The sequence below is a fragment of the Polypterus senegalus genome, chromosome 13 (genome assembly GCF_016835505.1).
Source record: "Polypterus senegalus isolate Bchr_013 chromosome 13, ASM1683550v1, whole genome shotgun sequence".
Classification (NCBI taxonomy): Eukaryota; Metazoa; Chordata; class Cladistia; order Polypteriformes; family Polypteridae; genus Polypterus; species Polypterus senegalus.
Window position 1 is genome coordinate 145,276,227 of NC_053166.1, and position 27,713 is coordinate 145,303,939.

Below are 27,713 nucleotides of genomic sequence, written 5' to 3' on the forward strand. Positions count from 1 at the left end.
GACAAGTGATTACAAGAGTTATACTTAAGAGAAGCAGCTCCTTTATACCAGTGGTTATTATCAAGCAAAGGCTTACATAATGAAGACATTTCAAAAGAAACAGAGGAGTACCATTATAATAAGGATTAGAATATCTTGCTCAGTTCTCATACAAAGTGAAAGGACATGTTGGAAATTTCCCCGACTGAAGTAATAACTGTAAAATTGTGAAATAACAGCATGTTAAAAGCAGCAGCCAAATTAAAACTGTACTGTATTACCAGCCATGGAAAAAAATCGATATTCAGGAACTTCAGAGCAGAAAAGGATAAATAAAAATGATCATGTAGGGTGTTATGTCAGTGAACACAACCTTAAAAAAAATTTAGAGTACTTTGAGAAGCCTCACAAAGGAACTTGGGGCAAGTGAGCTTTTAATCATTATCTTGATATTAAAAGTGTATATTTGATAGGGTTTTAAAAATTCACCATGGATCAAAAGGTTTAAATGCTGCAAGAAATGAGAATTCCCATTATTCTGCCACCTTTATTTATTAAATCCAAGCTTCTTTAATTCTCCAGCTGCAGAGGGTAAGTTGTTCAGAATGGAACCTACTAAAATCTTCAGAATTTAGATGTCTAAGTTTTAAAGAAGAAGTGATTTTAAAAATAGCTTCTACAGTAAATGTGCCATAAAAATAAAAAATGTCAATTTTGTAGGCCTATAGAAAAAACTACAATACATAAAAAACAACACAAATCTGAAAAATTATTTATTTTTTCTACTGATTTATAATATATTACCCATTATTAAGTGAATTTTCCCCACCAAAATATACAGAAATTAATTAAACTTCAACATATTCATATTATAAAAATATTACAAAAACTGTCCTTAACTTAAAAATACTCTGGCATAATAGCAGTTGTATCATCTTCACAAATCATATAATTAAATGGCAATTTACCTTAAACTAAGTTTTATCAAATAAATCTGTATTATACAATATTGCAATTAGTTTAAACAGCATCAATCACAACTGATAATATTGCTTATTTATCTATGAAAATACAGTTTTCCATGAGCAAGTCGACAGAATACAGCACCAGTTTTAGATGTTTTCCGCATATGTAGCATGTGCAGAGAAGTATTTAGACTGAGTATACAGTATAACATCTTGCAATTAGGTGGTTTACTGAAACTGAAAACATTACAAAAAAATCTAAAATGTTTCACTGAATTTAGTATTTTATGTTTACATCTTGTTACAAGAAACAAAAAAAAAATCAAACAACAATATAATGTGTCACAAAAAGATGTACACAGATTTTAAAACACTTGTTAAAAAACTGAAAAAAAATCTAGTTTAATTTAGTGTGAACAAAAAATGCCGTATGCCTCACTGACACTAATGTTGAAACAACTAGTTACGTAAATGTTTGTACATCTTTTTGAATCACCGTAAGAAAAACAAATTGGTCACACTTTAGTTTAGGTATCCATTACAAATCATCTATTAAAAAAGTATCTATTTTTTATAGACTGTTAATTTTTTTTATTAACTATACTGTTAATGGTACATAAATTATCACTAAGTGCAAAAAGGCTCAAGAAATAGGTTGCGGACATTTTTCATTGTTTTATGTTAAAAAGGATTATAATATGTTGTACAACATGTAGACTGTTAATAGCTGCTTATAATGGACAACTAAACCGTGACCAATAAATCTACAATGATAAACTATAGTCCTTGCAGGACACTGGAAAGCACATACAACCTTAGCAAGACACATACAAATAAAGTGTACTAATAAACTCTAGAGACAACAAACCACAAACATTTCATTTAGATATTTGACACTTCTTTTAGAATAATGATTCTAAAAGTAACTGAGAGAAACATTAAGAAATGATAAACACAAAAACTAAATGTAAAACAAAAATCATCAAAATATAATATACATTTAAGGTTATCAAACATCTAAATAATGTTCTATGACATAAGCTCTAAAATTATTTTACTTCATAAAAAATATTACTTTGCTAATTTTCAAACTTCAATTTTATATACTGTATACTGATACAGACTGTGCATGAAATACAAAAATCTTTTTTTCCATGGAGGTAAATATGAATACAGCAGTATCCTAATGCCACAGAAATAAATTGATCAAATTTGTTACACAGTAGATACCTTCTTTCTTCAATTGGCCAATGTCTAGTTTCCTGGGAGTACAGACAGGCTATGCAGTTATTCAGAGCATAATTTGATCTCAAAATAACATTTGTAACATAGATGCATTCTTCATTATGAAATAATTTAATCTGCATCATTCTGATACTTTTGTTTTTGTAATGTAAATCGACTCCTTAGCAGGGGAACAAGTATTACTGGAGGCCTTGTTACAGCTGATCCTTTGCACAATTTCAGTCCAACATTAAGATTCTGAAGATACCCTGCCTGTTGCAGGCTCTGGCTTTGTACATTAAGAAAATAACAAAAGACTCAAGAGTACACCTGAGTCACCCTTTCTAACAATATATTTGGTATATTTAACAAGAGCTTAATTTAAGTGCACCACTCAAATAACCATTGCAAATATTTTCTTGATATACCACATTCAAAAGCTGCTGTCAACCAGGTCAATAGATAAAGAAAAAGGTTTGTAATCTAAATGTTAGAATTTAAAATTGCCTATCTTTATACATGCCTTGGGAAAAAACATAGTAGTGCAACTGCAAAAATGTATATGTTAATCCATACAAATATAAAATTGTGAAATTACATACAAGGAGTTTTGCACAGATCTTAAAACGTTTATACTGCTTTACAAAAGATTATATACAGCCTTTTCAAAATTAAAGCAGTTTAAAAACATAATTTTAGCTAGCCAAAATAGCTATGGTGCAAAATATAACACATCACATAGAAATGTCAAACTGTATGGTTTAAGACAAAGGACTAGATCTTATTTAGATTTAAAACCAACAGTAGAGGTAATAGGAGTTCACTGGCCACTTTTTAAGACCAGTATAACAGAATAATGAATTCCTGACCTATTGGTCTTTGGTGTTTCAACAGTGTTCTGACATTCAGATATCGTGGACTGATTTATAAAAGAGAAATAAAAAATAAATAAACATGCACTGAACCCAAATTCATTCCCATTCATTCATACCTGTTAAATGGACTAGGTATTACTCTACCATACTGTCCCATGGCAGAAAATACACTTCTAAAAGATTTTCCACAAAAACATACTGATTAAATTTTAATACAAAATAAACTACATTTTAATAATAATGCTTTAGGGTAAATGTCCACATTATTCCAGTCTTATTTTGGCCTCAACTGCTAGGAAAGCCTAAAATTTTCATTAATTTTTTTTAATGTGTTGTTATATCCTACAGTATAATATCTATTAAAGATAGGTAATAAAATGTTTATACTAATCAAAAAAATTTGTATATTTAATAGAACTGTTAACTTCTTTACATTTGCATACTTTTGATAAAGAAAAAATAATTTACATATCTAACCCCATAAGCAGCAATATTGATAAAGTGCATAAACTTCAAAATATGTCAAACATAATCTTTAGCAATGTCAAGTGTTTAAATGTTAAAACAAAACCAAGCTGTTGAGGACACTCTTGATTATGTTTTCCTTAAAAGATAGCTGTAGAATTAATCTGTGGTCTACATAGGTAAAGTTCTTCATGGTCAAGGGTGACAGCTTATGTTGTATTAACTTTAATTTTACTGTAACAGCTTGATATTATAATCACATGAACACTTCTTGAATACAATGTTATTATATGCATGTTAAGTTTATCTATCGAATTTAATGTGAGACTTCAGTCTTTCTAAAGCATCCTTCCAAGCAAACCAAATCTCCTTCTTGAAACAAAAAACTCAAAACTGGTGTCATTTTAATATAAATTTGAATTTCACTTTTGTTTTCGTATTGGCTATGAATCATGAAATATATAGCACTGCGAGAGTGAAAGTGATCTCCCCAGACATTTCAGGTAACCAACAAAAACAGCAAATTTAATTTGTTTTCAATGCGTGATTCATCAAGATAGACTAGTTTAATGGAAGCAATTTGACCCTGATTAAATTTTTTTTCAGTTAAAGCTAAAGCATACTTACAGGTCTGCTGCTCAGCCAGTATGGTAGGAAGAATCAAATCAGGTTTGTTAAGCAGCTGGCCGCGAGAGACAAAAAATTGTAAGACTAGTTTTCAGATGAATGTATCCATCTACATTTAGTCAAGATAAATCTATATATAAATGCAAATACCTGTACTATGGAACTGGCTTTTCAATAGTCATCTGGACGTTGGTAAGGGCATAACTGATCTAAGCAAAAGATAAATATCATTTTAAGACAGGTGCCAAAAGTAACTTTAAAATGGAATGGCAAAGCCATATACGTACAATTTACTGTACAGTACACTTTAACCTATACTGTATGTACAAAGAAAATCATTTCCCTTAAAATTTGAACTTTCTGTTTTGTTTTTTTAATTTGTCAGTAATGGTAACATATGACACCAAGTTATTCAAAAGCAAGCCTACAAGCCGCTCCTTTAATTGCACTGAAAAACTTAATTATCGATGATATTGACTTTTTCCCCGCAACTTTCAATTCAGTCTATAATATTAATGCTGATAAGGAAGACCGAGTATAAATCCTGAGTAAAAATAATACATTCCAGTCTTGTAGTAACTGCAGTAATGCTTTTCATAGAGGCTTGCAAACTGGCAGGTAAATCACCCAACATGCTTACAATGGCAGTGAAAAAACTAAACCTACTAAGCATGTTTTTCTGGAGGGATGTATATTTGAGGGAAAATAAACACTAGTGTATATAAAACTATTGCAAGCTTTTAAAGTTTCTTAAATTTCGAAATATATTTGTACACTTTGCATAAAATGTTTTAACATAAATATAATATTTAACATAACTGCAACTGAATTTGCAAACAGATCTAAAATAATAATTAGGCTTGAAATGCTTCCGAATGGAAAATAAGTTTAATATAAATGAACAATAAAACTTGTCAAATAAATAATAAGTGGTGGGTGAGGACTTAATTATTGTGTTAGTTTTGACCAACTCACTAAGGTGGCATCACAATTATTCTGCACTGTTTTAAAGTGGCTATGCCATATTATCTACTGCAATTGCACGTTTGCATTTTAATGCAATATAAATATATGTAACAACTTAAAGTGAGACACATCAGTGTATATATAAAGTTAGGTTTATAAGGTTGTACAGAGATTGTGACATTCTTACTTGCATGTGATGATCCAAGTATTACCTGAACCTGTACCTGAAATATCAACCCATTCATACAGTCATATATAGGGATAAATTATTAAGTTTTGTGTGTCAACAATTCACAAGCAAATGCACACAACTAGCATTTGTTTACGGTATCTTTCTGGCTATAAGCAGTATACAACAAACCACGGGAAGAAACAACAGACACCACTCTGAATAATGATAAAAAATATTAACATTGCATCAGCAATAAACCTACTGTAATTAAAACACCACAAGACGTACATTTACCAACATTAAAAACTAATTTCTAATCCAAACTGATCAGACAAAAACAAACTCAACTCTAAAAAGCTCCTTTTCAGAAATTGTTCTAGTTTTGTTCCAATCAGTTTTGTTCCAATCATTCATTTCATTTGATTGGTAGATCAGTATTTGACTGATGAAATCCTCCTGCTTCTGAACTTTTCTGCTCTGATAAGACATTTAAAAGGCAACATATTTAGGACTAATTTTGGTAGGCTTCTTTAAATTTTGAATACAAATGCTAATTAACTTTATAAATGAATGTGGTTTACGAAACCTTCAGCTGTGTACTTCACAACCATGAAACGACTGCATCATGTTTCGAGATTCTCCTCGAACAACATCCCAATGTGTTGTGTCACTTATGTAGGAGTAGTTAGGTATTTCTGACTTTAATTTTAATCTCTCATTTAAACAAAGAATGTATCTGGCTACATTCTCACATGCTGTTTAGCAAGTGCAGTATTAAAAAGCAGCAAGAGCATTAGTTCTGTATACTGAACTATTTTGGAAATAAGCAGCTGGTACTGTGATATGAATTGATAGTGACACAAAATAAAAAGAAAACCTCTAATGCAAAGAGAAATCATAAAAACTGATCAAGAGGTCGTTTTAAAATTTTAACACTCAAAAAATAGCTTTAATTATTTAGAAGGTCTTCATAACATTATACTTTTTTCATCCTATAAATAAACTCTTCACTTTCAACAAGCCAATATTAGTGTTTCCTAACACTCCCTTCGTGCCCCATTATCTAGAATAGGGTTGCAGGGTAGCTAGAGCTTATGCCAACAAGCAACCAGAACAAGGAAAGAACAATCCCTGGATGGGGTACCAGCCCATCGCATTTAAATAAACTAAAAGGAACACAAACTATTCAAAATTTACATTTAGATAATCTGAATGGTAATGAACAAGTAAGTGTGCTTTTTAAAAGAAAGTTTCCCTCTCTGCATGTGAGATGTATAGTATATGTATGGGATCAAACATAAGGCTTCTTGATAAATCCTATACATAGTCTTAAAATTTTCAGTCTAGTGCGGGTATGCTGCATATCAATTAAGCTTTGGGAAAGTCTAAGTTTAATAGTCTTCATACATAACAAATTATTTGCGTCAAAAGAAGAGAACATGACACTGATGAAGTCACAATTTTCCAGTGCCATATTCATTAAGGACATTCTTATAATGCAAAATTATAAATACTGCTATAGCTATAACTCAATCCAATTAACAATATAATACATATATACACGGAAAATAATTGTTGTAAACTAAAGATGCAGTATTAATTTTCTGATCCCATCTTTAAACCAACACTACCATATAATCATTCTAATCTATTATAAATTTGTCAAGGTATAACTTTCAAGGTATGATTGCAGGTGCTTATATCAAAGGGGCATCTCCCATTCACTTTTCCCTGCACAATGTAAGTTAAATATCTACAAAGGCATCCTACCTTAATTGTACCACTAAATTTTCGAGTTCCAGCCACACCCTTCTAAAAACCCTTACTAAAATGTTGACTGTTATTAACTGCTAAAGAAATTCTCAACTACTTTATGCACACAAAAGGAAAAGTATTCAAACTAACACTACCATTTGGAAATAGCACACACCTTTCCTAACCCAAATGTCTCCTTCTTGCATTAAAACTACATATGTACATGCTTCACAAGGAATGTTATTATTGTCATGAAATCCTGTATTTTCATTTTTTTTTTTTAACAGTCTTTTTGAGTATACATAATACAAATTAATACATATCAAAAACTTATTTTATTTGCACTTTTGTTTATGTTACTGATTTGAATATCTTTAGTAGTAACCAGACATTTTGGAAGCTGTAGTGTTTCTCAAAAACTCAAATGGAACCCTAATAAAAATACTGCATCTTTATTTTCTATGTAACAGTATACAATTCTTCCCGTTCATTGTTACAAATTTGATACCTGCAGAAAAACCTTTGGGACAAGCCCCATGGTTTTCTATGTTTGTCCCGTGGTGGGAGAAGAAAAGCTGCACTGGTAGCCACCATTATGTGCCATATGCTGTGTGTGTAGTAATAGTTGTCGTCAGTCTCTGCAAATACATATACACACAATCCAATGATTGCTGTTCCTAAACCAGGGATGAGAAAAAAGACCCAGCGCTTCCATGAAGATGGATAGCAGTGACGCCGCTTGACACCACGATATGTCTGAAAAAAAAAAAAAAGACATAACAATGTTGTACTCACTATTGGCAAAGATCAATCACTATTTTTCAGCTTTCTTAGAAATACTGTTAAAATATCTAATACACAAAGAGAGACACTAAGTTCTAATAGCAGACTGACAATCAGGACTAACTTTATCTTATTTAATTGATTGATGTATCGATATATGTGTTCTGTTCTGCAGAGTTGCACATTCAACTCACATGCACCTTGTCATTTATTATGTGTCTTTATTTTATGCGTCGTGGATTCTTCATTTTCCTGTGTTTTATGTAGCACCATGGTCCTGGAGGAACATTGTTTCATTTCACTGTATGCTGCACTACTGTATATGGATGAAATTACAATAAATACTCTTGAATCTTGAATCTAATTTTTCTTTAAATAAGAGAGTCAGGAGTACCTGTGGAACCTAGAGGAGACAATATTACAGAAGTCTCCTTAGCAGAAGACAAGTGACTTCTGTAGAGTATTTCAGAGCTTGAGTAAGAGAGTGAGACAAAAATAACACAGCTGTTTCTATTGTCTGCGTGACACAGTGCACAATCCTTTCAAGTGACCTTTACAAAAAAGGGTATTGCTTACTTAACTCATCCTAAACTTTTTAGCTGTTACTGTTGTAGTCCTTATTAGGGCAGTTCCTGGTTTATGCCCTGGTATTGTGACTTACTCCTTACCAGTCTGCTTCTTTGGAGTATTCTCCCAAGTTTCTTTTTTATCTAATGCCCTTAACACATTATCTAAAAGTGTACATACTGTATATGAATCTGAAGCACAAACTAATATGAGAAAAGGGGCAATATTTTTTATTTAGAATTATGTTTAAACACTGTGAAATATGACACAAAGTAGTATATATACAATCCTATAAAATGTATGATAAATGTGAGAATTTAATATGTGCATGGAGAAAAAAAAAAACTTGTAATTTTTCTTACCCAAGCTGCTATCATAGTTATAAGAGCAAACAGAGAGGGTCCCAACATATTCCATAAGCCTCTTCGATCAAGTTGCATAGACATGGCGATGATCAAACATCCCAACATAAACAGCATCTATAATAATTTAGACAAAACAGATATTTACTCATAGATCACACACACAAAGTCAAAAGAATCAATGTCATGCCTTAGTTTTAATTTTACTTAGAATTCATGATATGACAGAACAAAACAACAAAAGGATGATATTTTAGTATACATAAATAGGCTGATTATCCAAATATCTTGTTCTCTCTACATACTGGTTTAAATTCTACAAACATTTATGGCGCTGTCATTTTATTATTGTATAACTAGGGACCTTCCACCTGCTCGCTTTGCTCACCAAACCTCTTCCCCCAATAACCTATCACAAATCCCCCTAAATATACACCGTGGTGAAGGAGAGGAGGACTGAACGCAGCCCAAGGAGATGTGGTCGCTCCTCTGAAACGGTGATACAATGTGAAACAAATAGTTGGGGTTTTTTTTTTACCTCCTCTTTGCTTGATCAGCTGCTGATTGCCGCTGATGTTGCTGCTGCTGCCGTGCTGCGTTACCTGCATTTCATCTCTCTTCTCCCCCTGACATCCTCAAACACTATTCTGTCTCTTTTTGCTGTTCCGTTATTTCACAGAGTAATATTTTCTGTTTGTTTCTGCTAATGCTATCTTTACTCTTATTTTTTTGAGACTTTCGAATTGTCCTACTTCCATTATCTTTAACCTGCTCTGCATGTGCATCACAGGACTTCCTTCCAGTTTTTTTACCTCCTCTTTGCTCAATCAGCTGCTAGCTTGCTGTGGCTGCCATGCCACATGATTTGCACTTCACTAGCCTACCCCTACCAACCATGCCAGTGCTAAGCACCGTTGTGAAGAGGAGTCGCGGTCGCTCCTCTGAAACCCCTCTTTAACAGTGCTACAATGGGAAACAAATAACAGATGTTTTTTTTTTTTAACCTCTTCTTTGCTCAGTCAGCTGCTGGTTTGCTGCTGCTGCCGTACCGCGTGATCTGCATTTTGTCTCTCTTCTCCCCCAGACATCCTCAAACACTATTCCGTCTCTTTTTGCTGTTCCATTATTTCACCGAGTAATATTTTCAGTTTGTTTGCACTAATGTGATCTTTACTCTCCTATTTTTAAAACTTTCAAATTTTCCAACTTCCATTATCTCTAACATGTTCTTTGTATGTTTCATGGGACTTGCTGCCAAAGGTTATAAGTATGACATGACTTGACCGTCTCGCAGGATGTGAAGAAGTGTCTCTGTCTCTTTTCAAAAGATCACGTCTCATCGCAAGTTTTTTTTTTTTTATAATAGAGGGATACATTTTCTTGTTGGTTCTATCATGTATTTACATTAGTTGTATCCACTTCTTTTAGTTATCCCTTTCAAACCATGTCATCGGTAAGCAATTGAAAAGAAAAGCCGTACACATACTACAAGCATTGCACATTGCAGTTATAGACTACGAATTAGGACTGGCCAATTTATCTATGCAAAAAACTATGAGGTCTGTCAGGATACCACATACTCCTCACACTTTCTCAGTATACGCACTTAAAATGAGCATTTGTGAAAATTACATAGAATGATTTATTAGTGTTCCTTTACAAGTAGCATAGTACAGTCAATAATCTTTTTAACATTATGGTGTGTATATATCTTACACCATTTAACAAAGCAAAGAAATGTATAGGAATGCACACAACAGAATAAAATATTTTTAATAAAGTAAGGTATCAATGGTAATTTGTAACATCTTTATAATGACAATACATATACAAAAGCATCCTGGGTTTCACTTTGCTTAATTTCTTTATTTGACAATGATGTGGGATTGTGCAAATACATTGCCTTACAGTGAAAATTAATGAAAATATATGCATAAGCAAACACTGTTTAAGTCAAGACAAGACAAAACTGACTTTGGCAAAATATATTCTGGAGATCTAGAGGAACACATGACGTTTTCAAATTAACTTGTATTTTTATGTCCTATATCCTGTACCAAGAATAAATGTATACTAACTGTTAACTCTTAATATTTTTTGACATAATGTAATTATTTTCAGAAGAATTTCTGATCAGTTATTGACATTGTGTAACTATGTCATATGAAAAAATACTTTTCAAATCGCTTTTCAACAGAAAGCACATTTCCACATGTAACCTTCTTCTACAAAAATGAAAGAGAGACTAAATGTATTTATTTTTTGAACTTGACTTTTTCATTCTGCACCTGTTGCATACTTTCAAAGACTCATGCCCATGTCTTACTGCAATGGTATACTGTTATACTTGTGCTTGCAGTAAGGATTATGCTTTGTTGAGGCTGTCTTGGAATAAACAAATTATGACACTATTCAAACTAAGATTTTGGTTGATGCTACAAATTCTGGAACCAATTATGTCATCTTAGCTAGGGCCCTATCTTATGGAAACGGTAAATTTTCAATATATATCCCAGCTGAAACTTAAAGGCGCAATTCAAGTATCTGTAAAGAAAACATCCAAAAAACTTGACTGTTGGGAACTCTGTTAGTTAGAATTTATAAGTGTTTACAACTTACATATTTAAGTATATCCTTCACTCTTGCCATACAGAGAATGGTTACCCAAATAGATGAGACAGAACCAAGGAAATCACAATACTGAAGTGTATCATACTCCATGATGCACATTACTGTGATGCCAGGCTGGTCACATGCATGGTAGAACTAGAATATCAAGCAGAAGAAAACATATTTTTTTTGCCTTTTGCACTGTTTTAACCACTCATTTAATAAAGAAAATTTTAAAAATACAGTTAAAAATTACACTTTCCATCAAAAACCCATGTATATGATTAGCTGCATTTTTTGCTATACATGACCTTTCTCTGTGCACTCAACCTGAATTATTACAGCAGTAACATTTGAAAGCAGAAAAATAAATGCAAAAAAACATCGCTCTTTTTAAAGAAGACTGATCTTGACTTGGACCAAGAAGATTTGGAGGATGTAATGTATGTTATTAATTAAAAATGAGATGCAGAATACATACTTCAAAAAATTATAGAAATATTTACCGTAGAAAAAAACATTGTAAAGGTATACACTGATGCCTCCACAATGAAGTGACGATACACAGCTACTACGATGAGAGGAATGAACAGTAGATTACTTAGTGTTAATAAAAGGGCAGCAAGTAACTGACGACCATAGGACTGTGCAGTTGTTTCATCTGTACAACTCCATCCTCCCCATCCTGTAAAACATACAATGAAAATTAAATGACATTTAACATGGAACAATGAAACATGAATCAACTAAATAAAATACAAATCCTTAAAAAATGAAAGCACATTCCTTTATTTTCTATTCATATGGAAATACAATTCCTTAAAACTCTTAAAAAAAATTAATTTTGCTTAATATAGGGATTCCACATAAAGGGAAAATGTTTAGTGAAGTATGTGCACTGTGACAGTAATATACAAAATACAAGAAGCAGCACGTTAAAATATCTGCTATAACGCAAGACTAAGGAAAGAAAATCCAACATACCTGCTTTGCAAACACATGCAGCATAGAGGTAGCCATATGACCGGAGCATTCTACATTCTCCATATGTACCACAGTCATTAATGCAAGCTCTCAGTTCAGCAGCTGCTAAAGCTGTACCAGACACTTCTCCACATTCACTAAATTGCAAATAGATAAATATAGTTACACAAGCTGAAAAATTAATCTTTAAGTATGAATCACCATAATTACTTGAGTAGTCAGTAAGCTTACTAATTCATGCAAATTCACAGAATTATTCATTTCATTTATCTGTGCCTTTATATATCTTGCACAGCAAGAAATGTTTCAGAGGAGTATAGAGTTGTCCTACTTAACAATTTCAAATTATCCAGTATTTCACCTTTAACAAAGTACCTCAGTTTTCCTTAAATATAAACTCATGTTTTATTACATGCCTTAGTATCTTACCTTATATTTTCAGGGCAGACCAAAAGAATAGAAAGATACCACCAGGCAGACTCTGGAAAGGGAATATAAAGTGTTGCTTCTGGGGATGTGATGTTCAGTTTGATAGAATAACCCTGAGAAAATGCTGTTGAAATAAAACAAAACAAAAGTTTGCTTGTTTATTTTTTCTCAAGTTAAAAGAATAATATCAAAAATGTAATTCATGGGTACTCATAAAAAATATCAAGCATTTTGCAAAAATGCTACATTTTACTTTATGACTATTACATTTTCAAAGTTAACGACTAGTTAATTGGGTCACAGTCTTATTTTCATGGTAAATAAGACCTGCACACTGCCTAATTAAACTGAATGATGCAAATATTACATGTAAACTTTTATCTTTATTCATTCAGTTGTTGTTTTTATTGAAGGTGATTAGGATTATGGCAACACAGAGGTTAAGGCTATTTTATCACAGCACCTGGGAGAGGAGTTCAAATTTCAGGCCAGTCATTTACTGGATTAGATTTACACATTCTCTCTGTGTTCATATGGGTTTCTTCCCATTTCATGAATGTTTGCAAATATGCATAAATATGCAACAGTGCTTCCCAGTTGACAGGATCCCTCCCAAAGTTGGGTTTCTGCTTTGCATCTGATACACTCCACAAATCTGTAGTGGAATAAGACTAATATGGAAATTAATGCACAAACTTACAAACCAAAGATGTATCGTGCAACAGTTTTAAAACTTCTACAAGTCTGGATAGTTTAAGTAGTACATTGTCAAATGTAAAGAGTACTGTCAAGTAAAGTAACTTGGTGTGGATCATAAACAAAAAGTTATGGGGACAAAACTAGCAGAATCTAGCATTTTAGCAACAGTACTATAATGTCTAACATTAATGAATTACGTGTTTACGATCTATTTTCACTTTCACCAAACAAGAAATCTTTTAATTCTCGCGGATACACCTCTTCATTGGGAAGAAACACTACTTTTACCTGATGGCAACACGAATTAGACGATCTACAAGTCTCTGACTTAAAGTTTAAATCCGAACAATATATTCAATCTCTTTTCGCTGTTCCATTATTTCACCGAGTAATAATTTCCACTTGTTTTCGCTAATGCGATCTTTACTATCATTTTTTGAGACTTTCGAATTTTAGTACTTTCATTATCTCTAACCTGCTCTGCATGTGTATCGCGCCAACGTTTTTGAACTCTTTACGACATTTTACTTTGTCATCTACTCTTTGTCTTTTATTTCCATCCCCGGGTGTGGTTAAATCTCTTGGCACAAAGTCTCATCTCGTGGGACTTGAAAGTATCTCTCTGAAAAAGTCACGTCTCAACCCAGGCTAAAAAGTCTCGACTCGTCCCTGGATTTTTTTATTGTAATAGAGAGAAATTACATTAAAAAAAGGCTTGGGTTGCTGCACCTGCAACTCTTGGAAAATACATTTCATTTTTATAGTAAACTATAAAACTATAAGGTGGTGGGAAAAGGAAAGAGGAAACTTATGAAATAAAAAGATGTGAGAAAAGCCCCGTTAGGAAAAGCCAATCTGGAGTTTCATTGCAATCAAAGTGGAAGGTAAAGACTAGAGATCCCTTGCATAAGGAAAACAAAAAAGACAAAGAGCATAGAAGGAGAGGAACTGCACTGCAAAAACTGTACACAGGCAGGTGTCAATCCTAGCACAGAGAAGTGATTTATATTTTTGTCCCACACCACAATTTCTAAAATGATTCCTCATGTTATTTATAAAATTCTATTTATTTTTGTACACATAGATGGTATAGCATTCTTTTACCCCCAGTTCTATGCAATGTAAGTTGATATAATATACCTAGATATTTTAGAATGATTAAAGCAATATCCAAAAAAAACAAAAAAGTCTACCTGTGCTACATGTTTCAGTTCCGTTGTTCGTCATGATAGGAGATCTAGCATTTAAACAAGCTACAATAGTGGAATTTTCATTTGTAAGAGAAGTCTAAAAAAGAACAAATGTTTCAGTAATGTTGTTTCACAGTAGCTACAAATAAAGTATAAAAAAAAAAAAACACAAGACTACGGATTTGTCAACATTATATATTTACCTTGTTTAATCTTAGTTCCAGAGTGAGGGTCCCACCACTGTCTGCAATTCTGTTTAGATTTAATGAAAATAATGCTGGAGTAATGGAGGAAATTGTAAAGTTTGGTTTAGTGATGACAGCAAAACGTGCAGAAACAACATCAAGGTCTTCTCGAAACATTGACTGGCTGAGCAAACACGTTGTAGGCAGGATTGTGTTTATTGTCTTGTTATCTAATTTCACCTTGTTAGTGTCATTCAGTAAAGTGAGGTTATCCACAGGTAATGAGGTATTAACATTTACTGCTGACTGATTAGTATTATTGCCATTAAAGTTGGTAAAAAAGCCACCAAACAATCCTGCAGTATGAGGTTTGCATCCCACTGTGTGATTTAAAGAAAGAAAGAAAGAAGTCAAATTATATATAGGATTGCAGAGGCTGTTTGAAAATACACTGGATTAACTGAAAAGCCAACAAAACATTGCATATTTATAAGATCACATAGATAAACTAGAATTTTCAACACAAGTTCTTTTCACTTTTTCCCTGCAATTTTAGACAGTTTTTTTTCCACACAACTCTGCTTCCTCTTTTTTAATCTGTTTCTGCATCCGGAAAGTATTCACAGCGCATCACTTTTTCCACATTTTGTTATGTTATAGCTTTATTCTAAAACGGATTAAATTCATTTTTTTCCTCAGAATTCTACACACAACACTCCATAATGACAATGTGAAAAAAGTTTACTTGAGGTTTTTGCAAATTTATTAAAAATAAAAAAGAAAAGCCGTTTGTCAAATAGTGAGCCATATATAAAAAAATAAATAAATGCGGACTGTTAATAAACATATTGGTGCTGTGGCGACCAGCCTCGACACAGACAGGCAGACACCGATAGTTTAAATACCATACACGGTTTATTCATGTCTACAGTGTATCGCACCACACACCCTCAGTCTGGGCCTCTCAATGTCCAAGCCTTCCTTCACCACCTCCATTCCTCTCCTCTGAGCTCTATCCTCTTTCACCCGACTCCAGCTCACGAATGGAGGGAGGCGGCCCCTTTTATATTCACCTGGACGTGTTCCAGGTGCCTCCTGACGAGCTTCCTGCGGCACTTCCGGGTGTCCCTGGTAATCCTTCCGCCAGCACCTCCAGATGTGGTGGAAGTGCTGACGTCCAGGGCTATAAAGACTTCAGGGAACCCCCTGGTGGTGGCCACGGGCCCCTATAGGGTCGAGCTTCCATGCCAAACAAACCAGGGTGGCTGCCCTCTCGTGGTCCGGAGGAGGTATAGTCCCTCTCCCGGTCCTTCTCGGCATCCCGGCTGGGTATAGCCCCCAGCCGCCCACCACACTGCAAACCATAAATGTAAAATATTTGCTAAAAATGCATATTACTGAATTCTTTTGGAAGAATATTTTCACAATGTAACTTAGTCTATTATAGGTATTTGATGTCTTTTATTCCACACAAATATGCCACATTACAACAAAGTTCAAGGATATCCATACCTGTGAGATCAGCTTTAATTTGGAAGGAAACAGGCATGTTGGCATTTATACTTTCCACTGTAACTCGTACCCAGTTCTGCCATGGCAGGAACTGGAGGTCAGCTGTGCAATTGGTACTCCAAGAACAGTTGAGGGTTTTAGTGGAACCTGGGAGAAGTGTAGCTGATCCAACAGTCAGCAGAACTGGACATCCCCCTGCAGTCCACTGTGTGCAATTTGTGAGTTGAACAGACAAATCCACGGTGTAATCTGGAATATAAATCCTAAAAAGAGCAAGAAAAGACATTTTTTATGCAACAAAAGGATGAAAATAAATCTGGTCACTTAAGACCCTAAAATTATGAAAAAAAGATAATCGTTCAAGTGTAACAAATCGCCTCTTTTCATAAAACCTAACCAATTCTTAGAAAAACTGACAGCTAAATGTGTTTATTTATTCTTTTTTTTTTTGCTTTAATGTTTCCCTGTAATTAACCTTTTATTATTAACACATGGTAGGACCTTTTTATCCATGGCTACACCTTGTTTGATTTGACACTGATAGATTTGTGATTAACTGTATTCCGCATATTACCAGAGCCATAATGCAGTCGATTCCGGTTAATTGGACTACCGTTTAATTGGACTAGCCACTTATTCGGACCGAATCCTAAAGAACCGAAACAGATCATATTACATAAGCCTAATATTATTCACTTATTTGGACCAAAATTCCGTTTAATCGGACCAAAGAACATGACAGAGAATAAGAAAAAGAAGCCACAAGTCGTCCGCGGAAAGCGGATGTAAAACGGGTCAGCGACATCGGGAGGATCCCTGGGCTCCCCAGGAGAATTTATGGTTTTATCAAAGGTCAGGAAGTTGGAAAATTTGTACCAAGTGCAAACCAGTGGGGGTGAACATGCTTGCCCTTTCTTTCCTAAAAACGGACCGCCCAGTAGCCGGCAACATGAAGTCGAGTGTAAACAAGTGCAGTGCGTAAACAAAATGCTTCAGATCACACTAGACAAGTTCTTCAAACGTTGACTGGAATTTGGTAATGTAACCTTTTTTTATTGTGCTTTGCATGCTGAGTGTCGTGTAGATCATTTCAAAGAATTTGTAGATTTCTTTTTCAATAAACAAAGTTATAAGCAACCGTACATGTACATAGTCCTTGTTTGTACGTTCGCCATACGTGTGTGCAGCACAATAAAAGTCATAATGACATTTTAATATGTTACTTATAGCACGTCCCGTCTTGGTTGCACATGTATAGGGCATGTTCGTGTAATCGGACCAGCCGGTTATTAGGACCAAAATGACAGTGTCCCGATGTGGTCCAATTAACAGGAATCGACTGTATATTTTCTGACATTCTAGCTTTGCCGATATCACTAAACTTGTACTAGAATCTCCTTTGTTTATTTCATATATTACACAGACATCTTCAATCAAAGTCAGTACTGACAGAAATTTAGCAGTGTTTTCAATAATTCACTTATCTGTGTCTGTCAAAGGAAATAGTATAGAATTCTCAAATACACTTAATCTGGGTCAAGGTTAGTTGGTGCTGGAGCCCATCCATGAAGAAGCAGGCACAAAAATAGGAACCTGACCTGGGTGTGAAACCAGTCTATTGCATACAACTACAGTATGCATGTCTTTGAGATGTAAGTGATAGTTAATGTGTTTATTTCCTCATTTCTTTCCAAAACAGTGATAATCACTTGGGAGTTGAGACCAATGAAAAGTGACTTGCTACAGAATGCACGTTACCTGGAAACAAGCTGGTTCTGCCCACAACATAAATACAGAATCAGTTTTCAAAGACATTCACTTGTTACATTTTTCAATAGTTAATGTTGCTTACTTAAACAACGCTGGTCTATCAGATGAAGAGACAGCATTCTGCACTGCAACTCCAGGTACTAATATAGGTATATCAATTACTTTTCTCACAAACATCTGAGACTGAAAAAGGTATAAGCATTGTGAGGAGAAACCCTGCAAACAAGGGAACAAAATTAGTACACTGGCAAAAGGAGTTGTTCAGTTCAGTTCAATTAACACAAGCAAATTCTACCTCAGGGTAGATTCATTTTATGACTAAGGAATAATATTACTGTTCATTGGTATTAAAATAATTGTTTGTATAATGATAGATACAGCAATAGCACCTACTTATCCTGTACTTTAAAACATTCATTTAAAATTTAGACAACTCAACAAAAATCTTTAAAAAAAAATCAGTCATTCTTTCTTTTGGATTTCTGATACAGAAATGGTATGAAAACAGTTCTGTAGTAAATTACTAGTAATTGTAAGCAAGCAAAATTTGAAAATACTTAAAAATAATTTAGAAACTAACCCTTTTAGAATTTAATCATTGAAAATACAATTTATTTAGACCCTCTTAACCCCCTTCAAAAGCACTGTACAAGTCTACATGTGCGGACATGCTATGGGTGCCAGTTTTTCACAATTTAGACTTGCCATCATGGTTAGCTTTAGTATATGTTTGGCTAGTCATGCAGTTGAATATACATTGGGTTATTATCACCATTGCTAGCAATCTACAGTATATACATCAGCAAAACTGGACGCAAGACATTAATCATCCCATCAGTTGGATACCAGTTTATAGCAAATGATGATAAGTTCTGTTTTTATACTTTGCATTTCTGGAATTGTGGATGTCTACCAATTTTAAGTGCTAGTAAGCTAACATTTCAAAATTTTTATTGGAGTAGTTTAATAACAGGAGTATTTTTTTATATAAGCTTGTACTATTTGAGGTCAAGGACCACAATAGCATTGATTGCAAGCTTATCCCATACTGAATCCCCTAAACAACAAAAATCTCCTAAAATTTGTGTGTGCTTATTTATTGATTTGTGTGTGAACTGTTCTGTCAGCAATGGGCATATCACACCAACCTTGAGTGGACCTTTAGTCCATCACAGTTTATGAATTGCTCTATTATAACCAAAAAGCCCTCAGGATCACCTCAGTTTCTTTTTGCTTTGTTTGCAAACCATTACAGTAATTTAAAAACCTTAAATTCTAATTTGTATAACAGAGAAAACATTGCATTTACACATTTTTATATTTATTGTCATTAAAACTAACAGACTTTCAGGGATATATATTAAACCATAGTTTTCAGCAACATACAGTATACTCAGCTACTACTCACTCTGTTGACAAAACTATAACATACTCACGTACTACTGATAAAATACAAAATAATCTAAAATACAAATGGCTGTAAATAATTACCTTTAGAAAACATAAAAACAGAAACAATACAGTATATGCTTACTAAAAAAAACACATTTAAAAAATTACTTCTGTCAATTCATTTTAAATATGTTATAAAAATCACATTGCCAGTGTTTACTACAGGAAAAATAAAAATAGTACAGGTATATAACTTTTGTAGCAGATAACTTAGTGAAAAAATAAAAGGTGTAAGTGGAATAATAAATTTGAAATGTTGAAACCAAAGTTTACTTTGGGGCTTAATTATAAGAAAACTGGAGATACATAAAAATTTGAAACTATAAAAGGGACAATAAATAAGATAATGAAAAATACCTTTTTTTGCTGCTGCTGCTGCTGTATATGCACAAATTACCTACACCGATTAAAAATAAAGTAGGCACTTCCATTCAAAACAACTTAATAAATAATTAAAATTAATGAGTACTAACAATTATTTATCAGTCCTCACTGACAGAATATCATATAACAACGCAACGTCTTTTAATTAATTGAACTTAATTGATTTAACGTTGACAATGTAAATGTTGTGGCTCAGTCATGATTAACTATAAGCAGTGCATTGTATTATGAAGATAGCTTTCGTTTTGTTCGCCTTCTCAGTTTTAAAGTATATAAAAATGTGTTTTCCAGGTATTTGGTTTCAGAAGCATCCATTAAAATTAATTAATTTCATTTCTTCACTTTGTTTCTACTTATTCATCACTATAAATAAAATTCAATAATATATTTTTCATATATGCTGCATTAAACAATACAGGCACAGAATGGTTAGCAACCAAATCAAACAATTTGAACATTTGTGGTCTAACAATTGACCCCTAAAGGAGGATGAACAAGAATAAATTACACATTAAATTCATAGCCATTTCCAGGCAAAAGAAACACAAACAAAAAAAAGTAATGAAAACTAGACTACATGATACTTCTCATTATCCCACAAAGTACTTTTTTTTTCTCTCTCTCTAATCCAGGTACACTTAAAGTATACTATAACTTTACACTATACACTAGCAACATTACTGACTTCAATTTTTATATTTATTTTTTATTTAGAGCAAAACACTTCAACACTTTCTTACCTTCTGCTCAATTTTGCCATCATGTTTGGGAAGATGTGCAGCCATGAACCAATCTCCCGCCACAGGATTGGTCAAATTTAAAAATGTCAGGTTTTGGCCATTTGAATTTAATGTTAAGGTTAGATTGTATGCTATAACGAATGCTGTATGCGTAGGAAACTCAGTTTGTAATGGATTAATTACAGGAGGAGCTCCTGCTCGAATATGGCTGTAAAAGTACAAACAAAATGCATTAAAAGGTATATTATACTTGAAATCAGAATCAAAAGAAATATACTTGAAGTTGTCGATATAATCAAAAAATGAAAATCCAATAGTGAATAAATTACTGCTTACCAAAACAATTAATTTTACCTACTTATCAAATACACAGAATAACATGGAGCTCTTAATGTTTTTAAAAATTGCACATACATGGTTATGTTAGTGTTTCCACAGTCTGAGTCACCTCTTTGACTAACAGTTAACAACCATCGGACTAGTACCGTATCTTCAGGCACTTTAAAGAGGGCCAGTCGTACATTCCCATACCAACTGTAGAAGTCAAGCTTCTGAGGCACCACAGAGGAATATTCTGAGACATATGTTAAATCTAAAAAAAGAACAGATAAATAAATGCAGAAGAAATTAATTCAATCATTTAATTGATATGGTAGTAATTCAGTTTTGTTTATTTGTTGTTATCCAAGTTACAATACATGAATATCATTAAATATTTTGAAACAAGTTAATATATTTTTGCCAGAACACAGACGATAAAAATAAGAACTTATTTTAAAGGCCAAACAGGCTGAATATTAAAGTGACTCTAATAAAACTACCCCAGTGTTCCTATAGACTGTTTCAGAAGTAAATATTTTTCTTAGGTTGTAATGTGTCAAAGGTCAAATGAGCAGAGGAGTCCGTAAGAAAAGTTGGGGGACCAACTTGGTCACCACGTTTAATGCAAAATTCCAAAGAATAGAACTATAACATGGGCTCTGTATCGCAATAACAGAAAATAGGTGTAAAAACTGCAGGAATAGCCTATTTGGATTCTCTAGTTTCAAGGCTGTGTTAAGCAGATCAGTTTTGGGGACGTCCATCATGCAGGAGGACTGCTAATCCACTCTTTACGGGGACATTGGTATTTATAGAGCTTGACGGGAAGGGGCAGGGCTCAGTTGCTCTCACTGGGTGTTATCTTTGCACTGCGAAGGGAAAAAGAGATACTATAGTTAGCAACAGCACCCTCTCTCACCCTGGGATGGTACTGCAAGCATCAGCATCATGCATGACAAATGTCTCATTGTTACATGCACAAAACCACAATTTTGTTCTTTTTTAAATTAGTGCAGTTATAAATAATGCCCAAAACAACACAAATGGACCTTTTAACAGTGTTTTAACCACATCTCATCTACAGAAAAAAATTAATGTAAAACTGCAGTTAAATAGTTGTTATAGAACATGAAAAAGAAATAAGACAAATTTCAGATTCCACGTATAAAATAAGGTAAAGATATTGTCATTTTTTCTGCAAACCCAATATTTAACAACTTTTCACAGCTAACCCCCTTAACTATTAAAACAGTTTTTTTGGGGTTAAAAAAAAAAACAATCAGCACAAAAAAATATTTCCACACATAAACAGAGCTTCAGAAGCCGTCTTAAACTAACTGGGCTAGTGAATATGACCCCTCACACAAATGTTACAATTCATAATGATCTCATCAGAAAAGAATTTAAAAAGTATGGCTTTCCTGGGAAACCTTTTCTCTCCAAAAAAGAACATGGCAATAGTATTACATTTACAAAGCTGAATTTCTATAAGGCACAAGACTTCTGATTTGGGTGAGATAAGGCTGTAGTGGAGCTGTTTAAACATTATGCACAATGCCAGGCTCGACAATAAACAAACAGGGCATATCACCAGAAGAATACCAACTGTAAATCACCATTGTTAAAGAAGTAATTATTTACTAATGTCTTGCACCCACAGAAATTTTATATCTGGATATTCCAGTGGAATATATTAGGCTTTCTGTCTGATAGGTCTTAAACAGAATTTGATGTTGTTGGTTTGCAAACTGTAGTTAGATCACAAGTCTCCAACTTTACTGACTGAAAACGTTTCGGGATATCCCAGGTTCAAAACTCAAACCCACCGAAATGCTGGGCACAAATGAATGTCTTGAAAATATCAATGGATTAAAGCAGAGTCCTGCACTGCTAATTCAATACATTATATGAAAACATGTATTAATCATTTTTTGCACAAGTCTATCAATGACAAAGGTTGTTCTACTGGCCAGAACATTACAGGCTGCACTTTTTTTACCTAACCTTTCTTTACCCATAAAAAAGTAATTGAAATCAAAATTAGCTGGTTACACTATTAAAAATACCCTGCTCTGAATTTAGTTTTTATGTATAATGTTAACTGGAATTTTTCGCAGGGTGTTTTTTTTCACCCTGCAAGGTTTCAAGAACAGCAAGAATAACTAAACAAGTGGTATGGAAACAAGGACACATCAGGTAATCCGACTTGAGATTTTAACTGAACAGAATTATGTATTGTATTAAATTCTTGTTTATAATAGTGATGTGCTGCATTTCAGGCCGACATGCAAGTAGGAATTTTGCTGAACTCGGTACACTTGACAACAACAACAACAACATCATTTATTTATATAGCACATTTTCATACAAATGTTGTAACTCAAAGTGCTTTACAAGACGAAGAAAGAAAAGTTTATATGAAACAAAAAACAAAGATTAGGCAATACTAAGTAACAAAGAATAAAGTAAGGCCCAATGGCCAGGAGGACAGAAAAGGCTGGAGAGAAAAAAAAAAAATCTGCAGGGGTTCCAAGTCCACGAGACCACCCAGCCCTCACTGGGCATTCTACCTACCATCAATAGTCTCAATCACATCTGTTTTGTTGTAAGCAATCGGTGCGGAGGTGTGCATCATTTATGGGCAGCTTAAGCTACCACGATACAAGCTTTTCCCAGTACTGGCCATAGCCCTCTGTGAAATGTATCTCTGGTCAACTTTAATGAAAAAGACTTTCCCTCATATTGGGTGTACTGTAACACTGGGTCCCAGGCTCATCTATGGGGCCACTAAGGAATAAAAAGGAAACTCTCAAAGTGAATGTTGATTAAAACGTTTTATAAACCTTTGCGTATGTGGGCCTCAACAAACTCGGAGTAGGTTCACTTATACCTACCTGATTCATGTCTGAACTACTGCTGTTGGTTCCCCTTTGCCTCTGCCATGTTCTCCCTAAGCTCAGGCCCTTTGTTTAATTCCACCTGAAAGGTGGACATATTATGGGATACAAGGTGAGGGTTTATTGTAGGTGGGTGCAGATTACATTAAGACTGGACATCCCCTGAAATTTACTCTACCATCTGTATAAAACAGAATTCTGCTTTCTTCTGTGTTTCCCAAAGCCCTTTGCATATCCTTCCTAAATTTACTATGTCAGCAAGAGCAGACATGAAATGTTAAAATACAACTAAGAAACAGTATAAACAGTTTTAATGTCTATATGAATTGATGTTAAATATGTAGCTAAAAGATATGCATATTTTTATTAATAGATAAAAAATATATACATTTAATTTGTCAAATTTCTGCAGTACTTGACAAAACTATTGCTATTAAAATGGTGGTATGCATTTTATACATTCTTGTTTATTATGGCGTCAGAGAGTGGTGTGATGTTACAAGTTGGTGAGGCAACAAGTAAGCATTTCCCTGTACTCTAAGTTGTCTTATCCATTGTGGAATAATTTGACAAATTAAAATCAGTTATGTGTTATTTGTCATTTGAGGTTAGATTCAGATGTTTTATACAGTATACAGATTCAAAAGTTTAATATACAGTTATGTGACTATATAAGCATATATATTTATTCTCACATATAGAGGATGAAAGAACCTATTAAAGCATACAGCTTTACAAGAAAAAACTGTGTCTACTCTTAGCCTCTCATCGTTCACTATTTTTAATATACTGCCACATTTATTTTATTTGCCTATTTTTTTTCTTTACTAGAGAAACAAACACCTACAGTCCTAAAATAAAATGCATTTTATTACTTAAAATGGTTTGAATATCCATAAGCTTTCAATTAAGACCAAGGTCAAGGTTCTAATCCCATTGGTTCACAAGTAATTGTGTGTCAACATTTTACATACAGTATATGGATATAAATTGTGTGTGTACGTACAGTGCATCCGGAAAGTATTCACAGCGCATCACTTTTTCCACATTTTGTTATGTTACAGCCTTATTCTAAAATGGATTAAATTCATTTGTTTTCCTCATAATTCTACACACAACACCCCATAATGACAACATGAAAAACATTTACTTGAGTTTTTAAAAAATTTATTAAAAATAAAAAAATTGACAAAGCACATGTACATAAGTATTCACAGCCTTTGCCATGAAGCTCCAAATTGAGCTCAGGTGCATCCTGTTTCCCCTGATCATCCTTGAGATGTTTCTGCGGCTTAATTGGAGTCCACCTGTGGTAAATTCAGTTGATCGGACATGATTTGGAAAGGCACACACCTGTCTATATAAGGTCCCAGAGTTGACAGTTCATGTCAGAGCACAAACCAAGCATGAAGTCAAAGGAATTGTCTGTAGACCTCCAAGACAGGATTGTCTTGAGGCACAAATCTGGGGAAGGTTACAGAAAAATTTCTGCTGCTTTGAAGGTCCCAATGAACACAGTGGCCTCCATCATCCGTAAGTGGAAGAAGTTCGAAACCACCAGGACTCTTCCTAGAGCTGGCCGGCCATCTAAACTGAGCAATCGGGGAGAAGGGCCTTAGTCAGGAGGTGACCAAGAACCCGATGGTCACTCTGTCAGAGCTCCAGAGGTCCTCTGTGGAGAGGGGAGAACCTTCCAGAAGGACAACCATCTCTGCAGCAATTCACCAATCAGGCCTGTATGGTAGAGTGGCCAGATGGAAGCCACTCCTTAGTAAAAAGCACATGGCAGCCCGCCTGGAGTTTGCCAAAAGGCACCTGAAGGACTCTCGGACCATAAGAAACAAAATTCTCTGGTGTGATGAGACAAAGATTGAACTCTTTGGTGTGAATGCCAGGTGTCACGTTTGGAGGAAACCAGTCACCACTCATCACCAGGCCAATACCATCCCTACAGTGAAGCATGGTGGTGGTAGCATCATGCTGTGGGGATGTTTTTCAGTGGCAGGAACTGGGAGATTAGTCAGGATAAAGGGAAAGATGACTGCAGCAATGTAGAGAGACATCCTGGATGAAAACCTGCTCCAGAGTGTTCTTGACCTCAGACTTAGCCGACGGTTCATCTTTCAGCAGGACGACCAACACACAGCCAAGATATCAAAGACGTGGCTTCAGGACAACTCTGTGAATGTCCTTGAGTGGCCCAGCCAGAGCCCAGACTTGAATCTGATTGAACATCTCTGGAGAGATCTTAAAATGGCTGTGCACCGACGCTTCCCATCCAACCTGATGGAGCTTGAGAGGTGCTGCAAAGAAGAAATTGGCGAAACTGGCCAAGGATATGTGTGCCAAGCTTGTGGCATCATATTCAAAAAGACGAGGCTGTAATTGCTGCCAAAGGTACATTGACAAAGTATTGAGCAAAGGCTGTGAATACTTATGTATGTGTAATTTCTCAGTTTTTTTATTTTTAATAAATTTGCAAAAACCTCAAGTAAACTTTTTTCATGTTGTCATTATGGGGTGTTGTGTGTAGAATTCCGAGGAAAAAAATTTAATTTAATCCATTTTGGAATAAGGCTGTAACATAACAAAATGTGGAAAAAGTGATGCGCTGTGAATACTTTCCGGAAGCACTGTACAAACGTGCTGCTTGTTACCAATAGGCACCTGTTTTGAGATTTGATGTGCCATCCTGTTGAAAGTGATTTTTTTTCCGATTGATGACTGAGGATTCAGATTTAACTTTATAAAAATAGACAGATGCGGTTAAATATTTCTGGAAGAAATACGTTTAAAAATGTAGTTGGTGACGGCAATGAACCTTAAGTTGATCTGCCAACCGCTATAATAATAAAAAAAGAAGAAAAGTAGGCAACACAATAAATTAGAGTTTCAAATTATAATAGTTAACTGTAGCAATTTTGAAAACAGCAAACCAGACTGAACTTGTATTACGTCAGCAAGTCATTCAGTAATGAAAACGCAAGAAATATCAAACAATACGAGTTTTTTCTGAACACCCGGGGAAGAGCCATAGAACATGTATGGTTAATTGACAGCTATGGGGCCCACTAAAATAACGGTCTTTGTGTATCTAACTACATGGGGTGACAATGCACCCCTTTCCTCCGTTTTCTAATAGCGTAACTTTTTTTGTCAAAAGCCTCTCAGTACAGAATTACTTTAATTCTACAATAAATCAACAAACTGGTTCAGCAGCATTAAAAACAGACCTATAGCGACGCCTTGTTACAGTAAAAGTCTCGAATCACCTCCAGTATATAACAAAAGACATTTCCATGGAGTCACTGTACAGTTAATTCTACAAACTAAAATATATAACAGGATTGTTATCGGTATACATTAATTTCTTAACAACCGAGTAAGATATAACAGAGTGAATATTCCGTTGACAGTGATCTGTAGTCGACGGACTGGGTCACCAAATAATACCAAGTTATTTAAAAAATATTTCAAATCTCACCATTAGCAGCGCAATTGGTTATGAAAACGGTGAAAATGAGACCCGAAATTATCCGATCTTTCATGATCGTGCTGGAAGAGTCTTCAACACGGAACCGGAGCTTTCATCGTCCTTCTTTGGAGGTGAACATTTAGCGTCGAGCGGTAAAAATAAATAAGGAAATAAATAGACGCATACATAGGTTGCTAAAATCAATTAGGTGCACCTATATTTCTGCCGTTTTAAAGAAGAACACACGGCCGCCTAATACAGGTTTACATAAATCCAGGTTTTTCTCTTCTTTTTGTTTACAGACATTACTTCCTGTTTAATACTC

The 27,713-nt window shown here is 34.3% G+C and overlaps 2 protein-coding genes across 7 annotated transcripts in view; both read right to left on the bottom strand.

Annotated features, from left to right (window-relative positions):
* LOC120543378 (post-GPI attachment to proteins factor 6-like) overlaps positions 1-4,354 on the bottom strand; it is a 30,813-nt gene extending 26,459 nt beyond the window's left edge. For all 5 annotated transcript variants that reach the window (XM_039776425.1, XM_039776426.1, XM_039776423.1 and 2 more), the window contains exons 1-2: positions 4,286-4,354; positions 4,136-4,190 (exon numbers count right to left, since the gene is read on the bottom strand). The gene's annotated coding sequence lies outside the window, so the exon portion shown is untranslated. The remainder of the gene's footprint in view (positions 1-4,135; positions 4,191-4,285) is intronic.
* On the bottom strand, positions 740-27,713 carry LOC120543377 (post-GPI attachment to proteins factor 6-like). Of its 2 annotated transcripts, XM_039776421.1 has the most exons (14): positions 27,398-27,713; positions 21,110-21,287; positions 20,696-20,903; positions 18,202-18,335; positions 16,350-16,612; positions 14,856-15,217; positions 14,656-14,749; positions 12,764-12,887; positions 12,335-12,471; positions 11,857-12,035; positions 11,360-11,506; positions 8,741-8,857; positions 7,537-7,784; positions 740-4,344 (listed from the first exon to the last, which is right to left on the bottom strand). In XM_039776421.1, exons 1-14 carry the CDS (start codon positions 27,459-27,461, stop codon positions 4,314-4,316), a joined length of 2,286 nt encoding a protein of 761 aa, XP_039632355.1. In that variant the 5' UTR covers positions 27,462-27,713; the 3' UTR covers positions 740-4,313. The 2 variants fall into 2 exon arrangements, with proteins under 2 accessions (XP_039632355.1, XP_039632354.1); XM_039776420.1 differs by lacking the exon at positions 740-4,344 and having other exon boundaries at positions 6,648-7,784.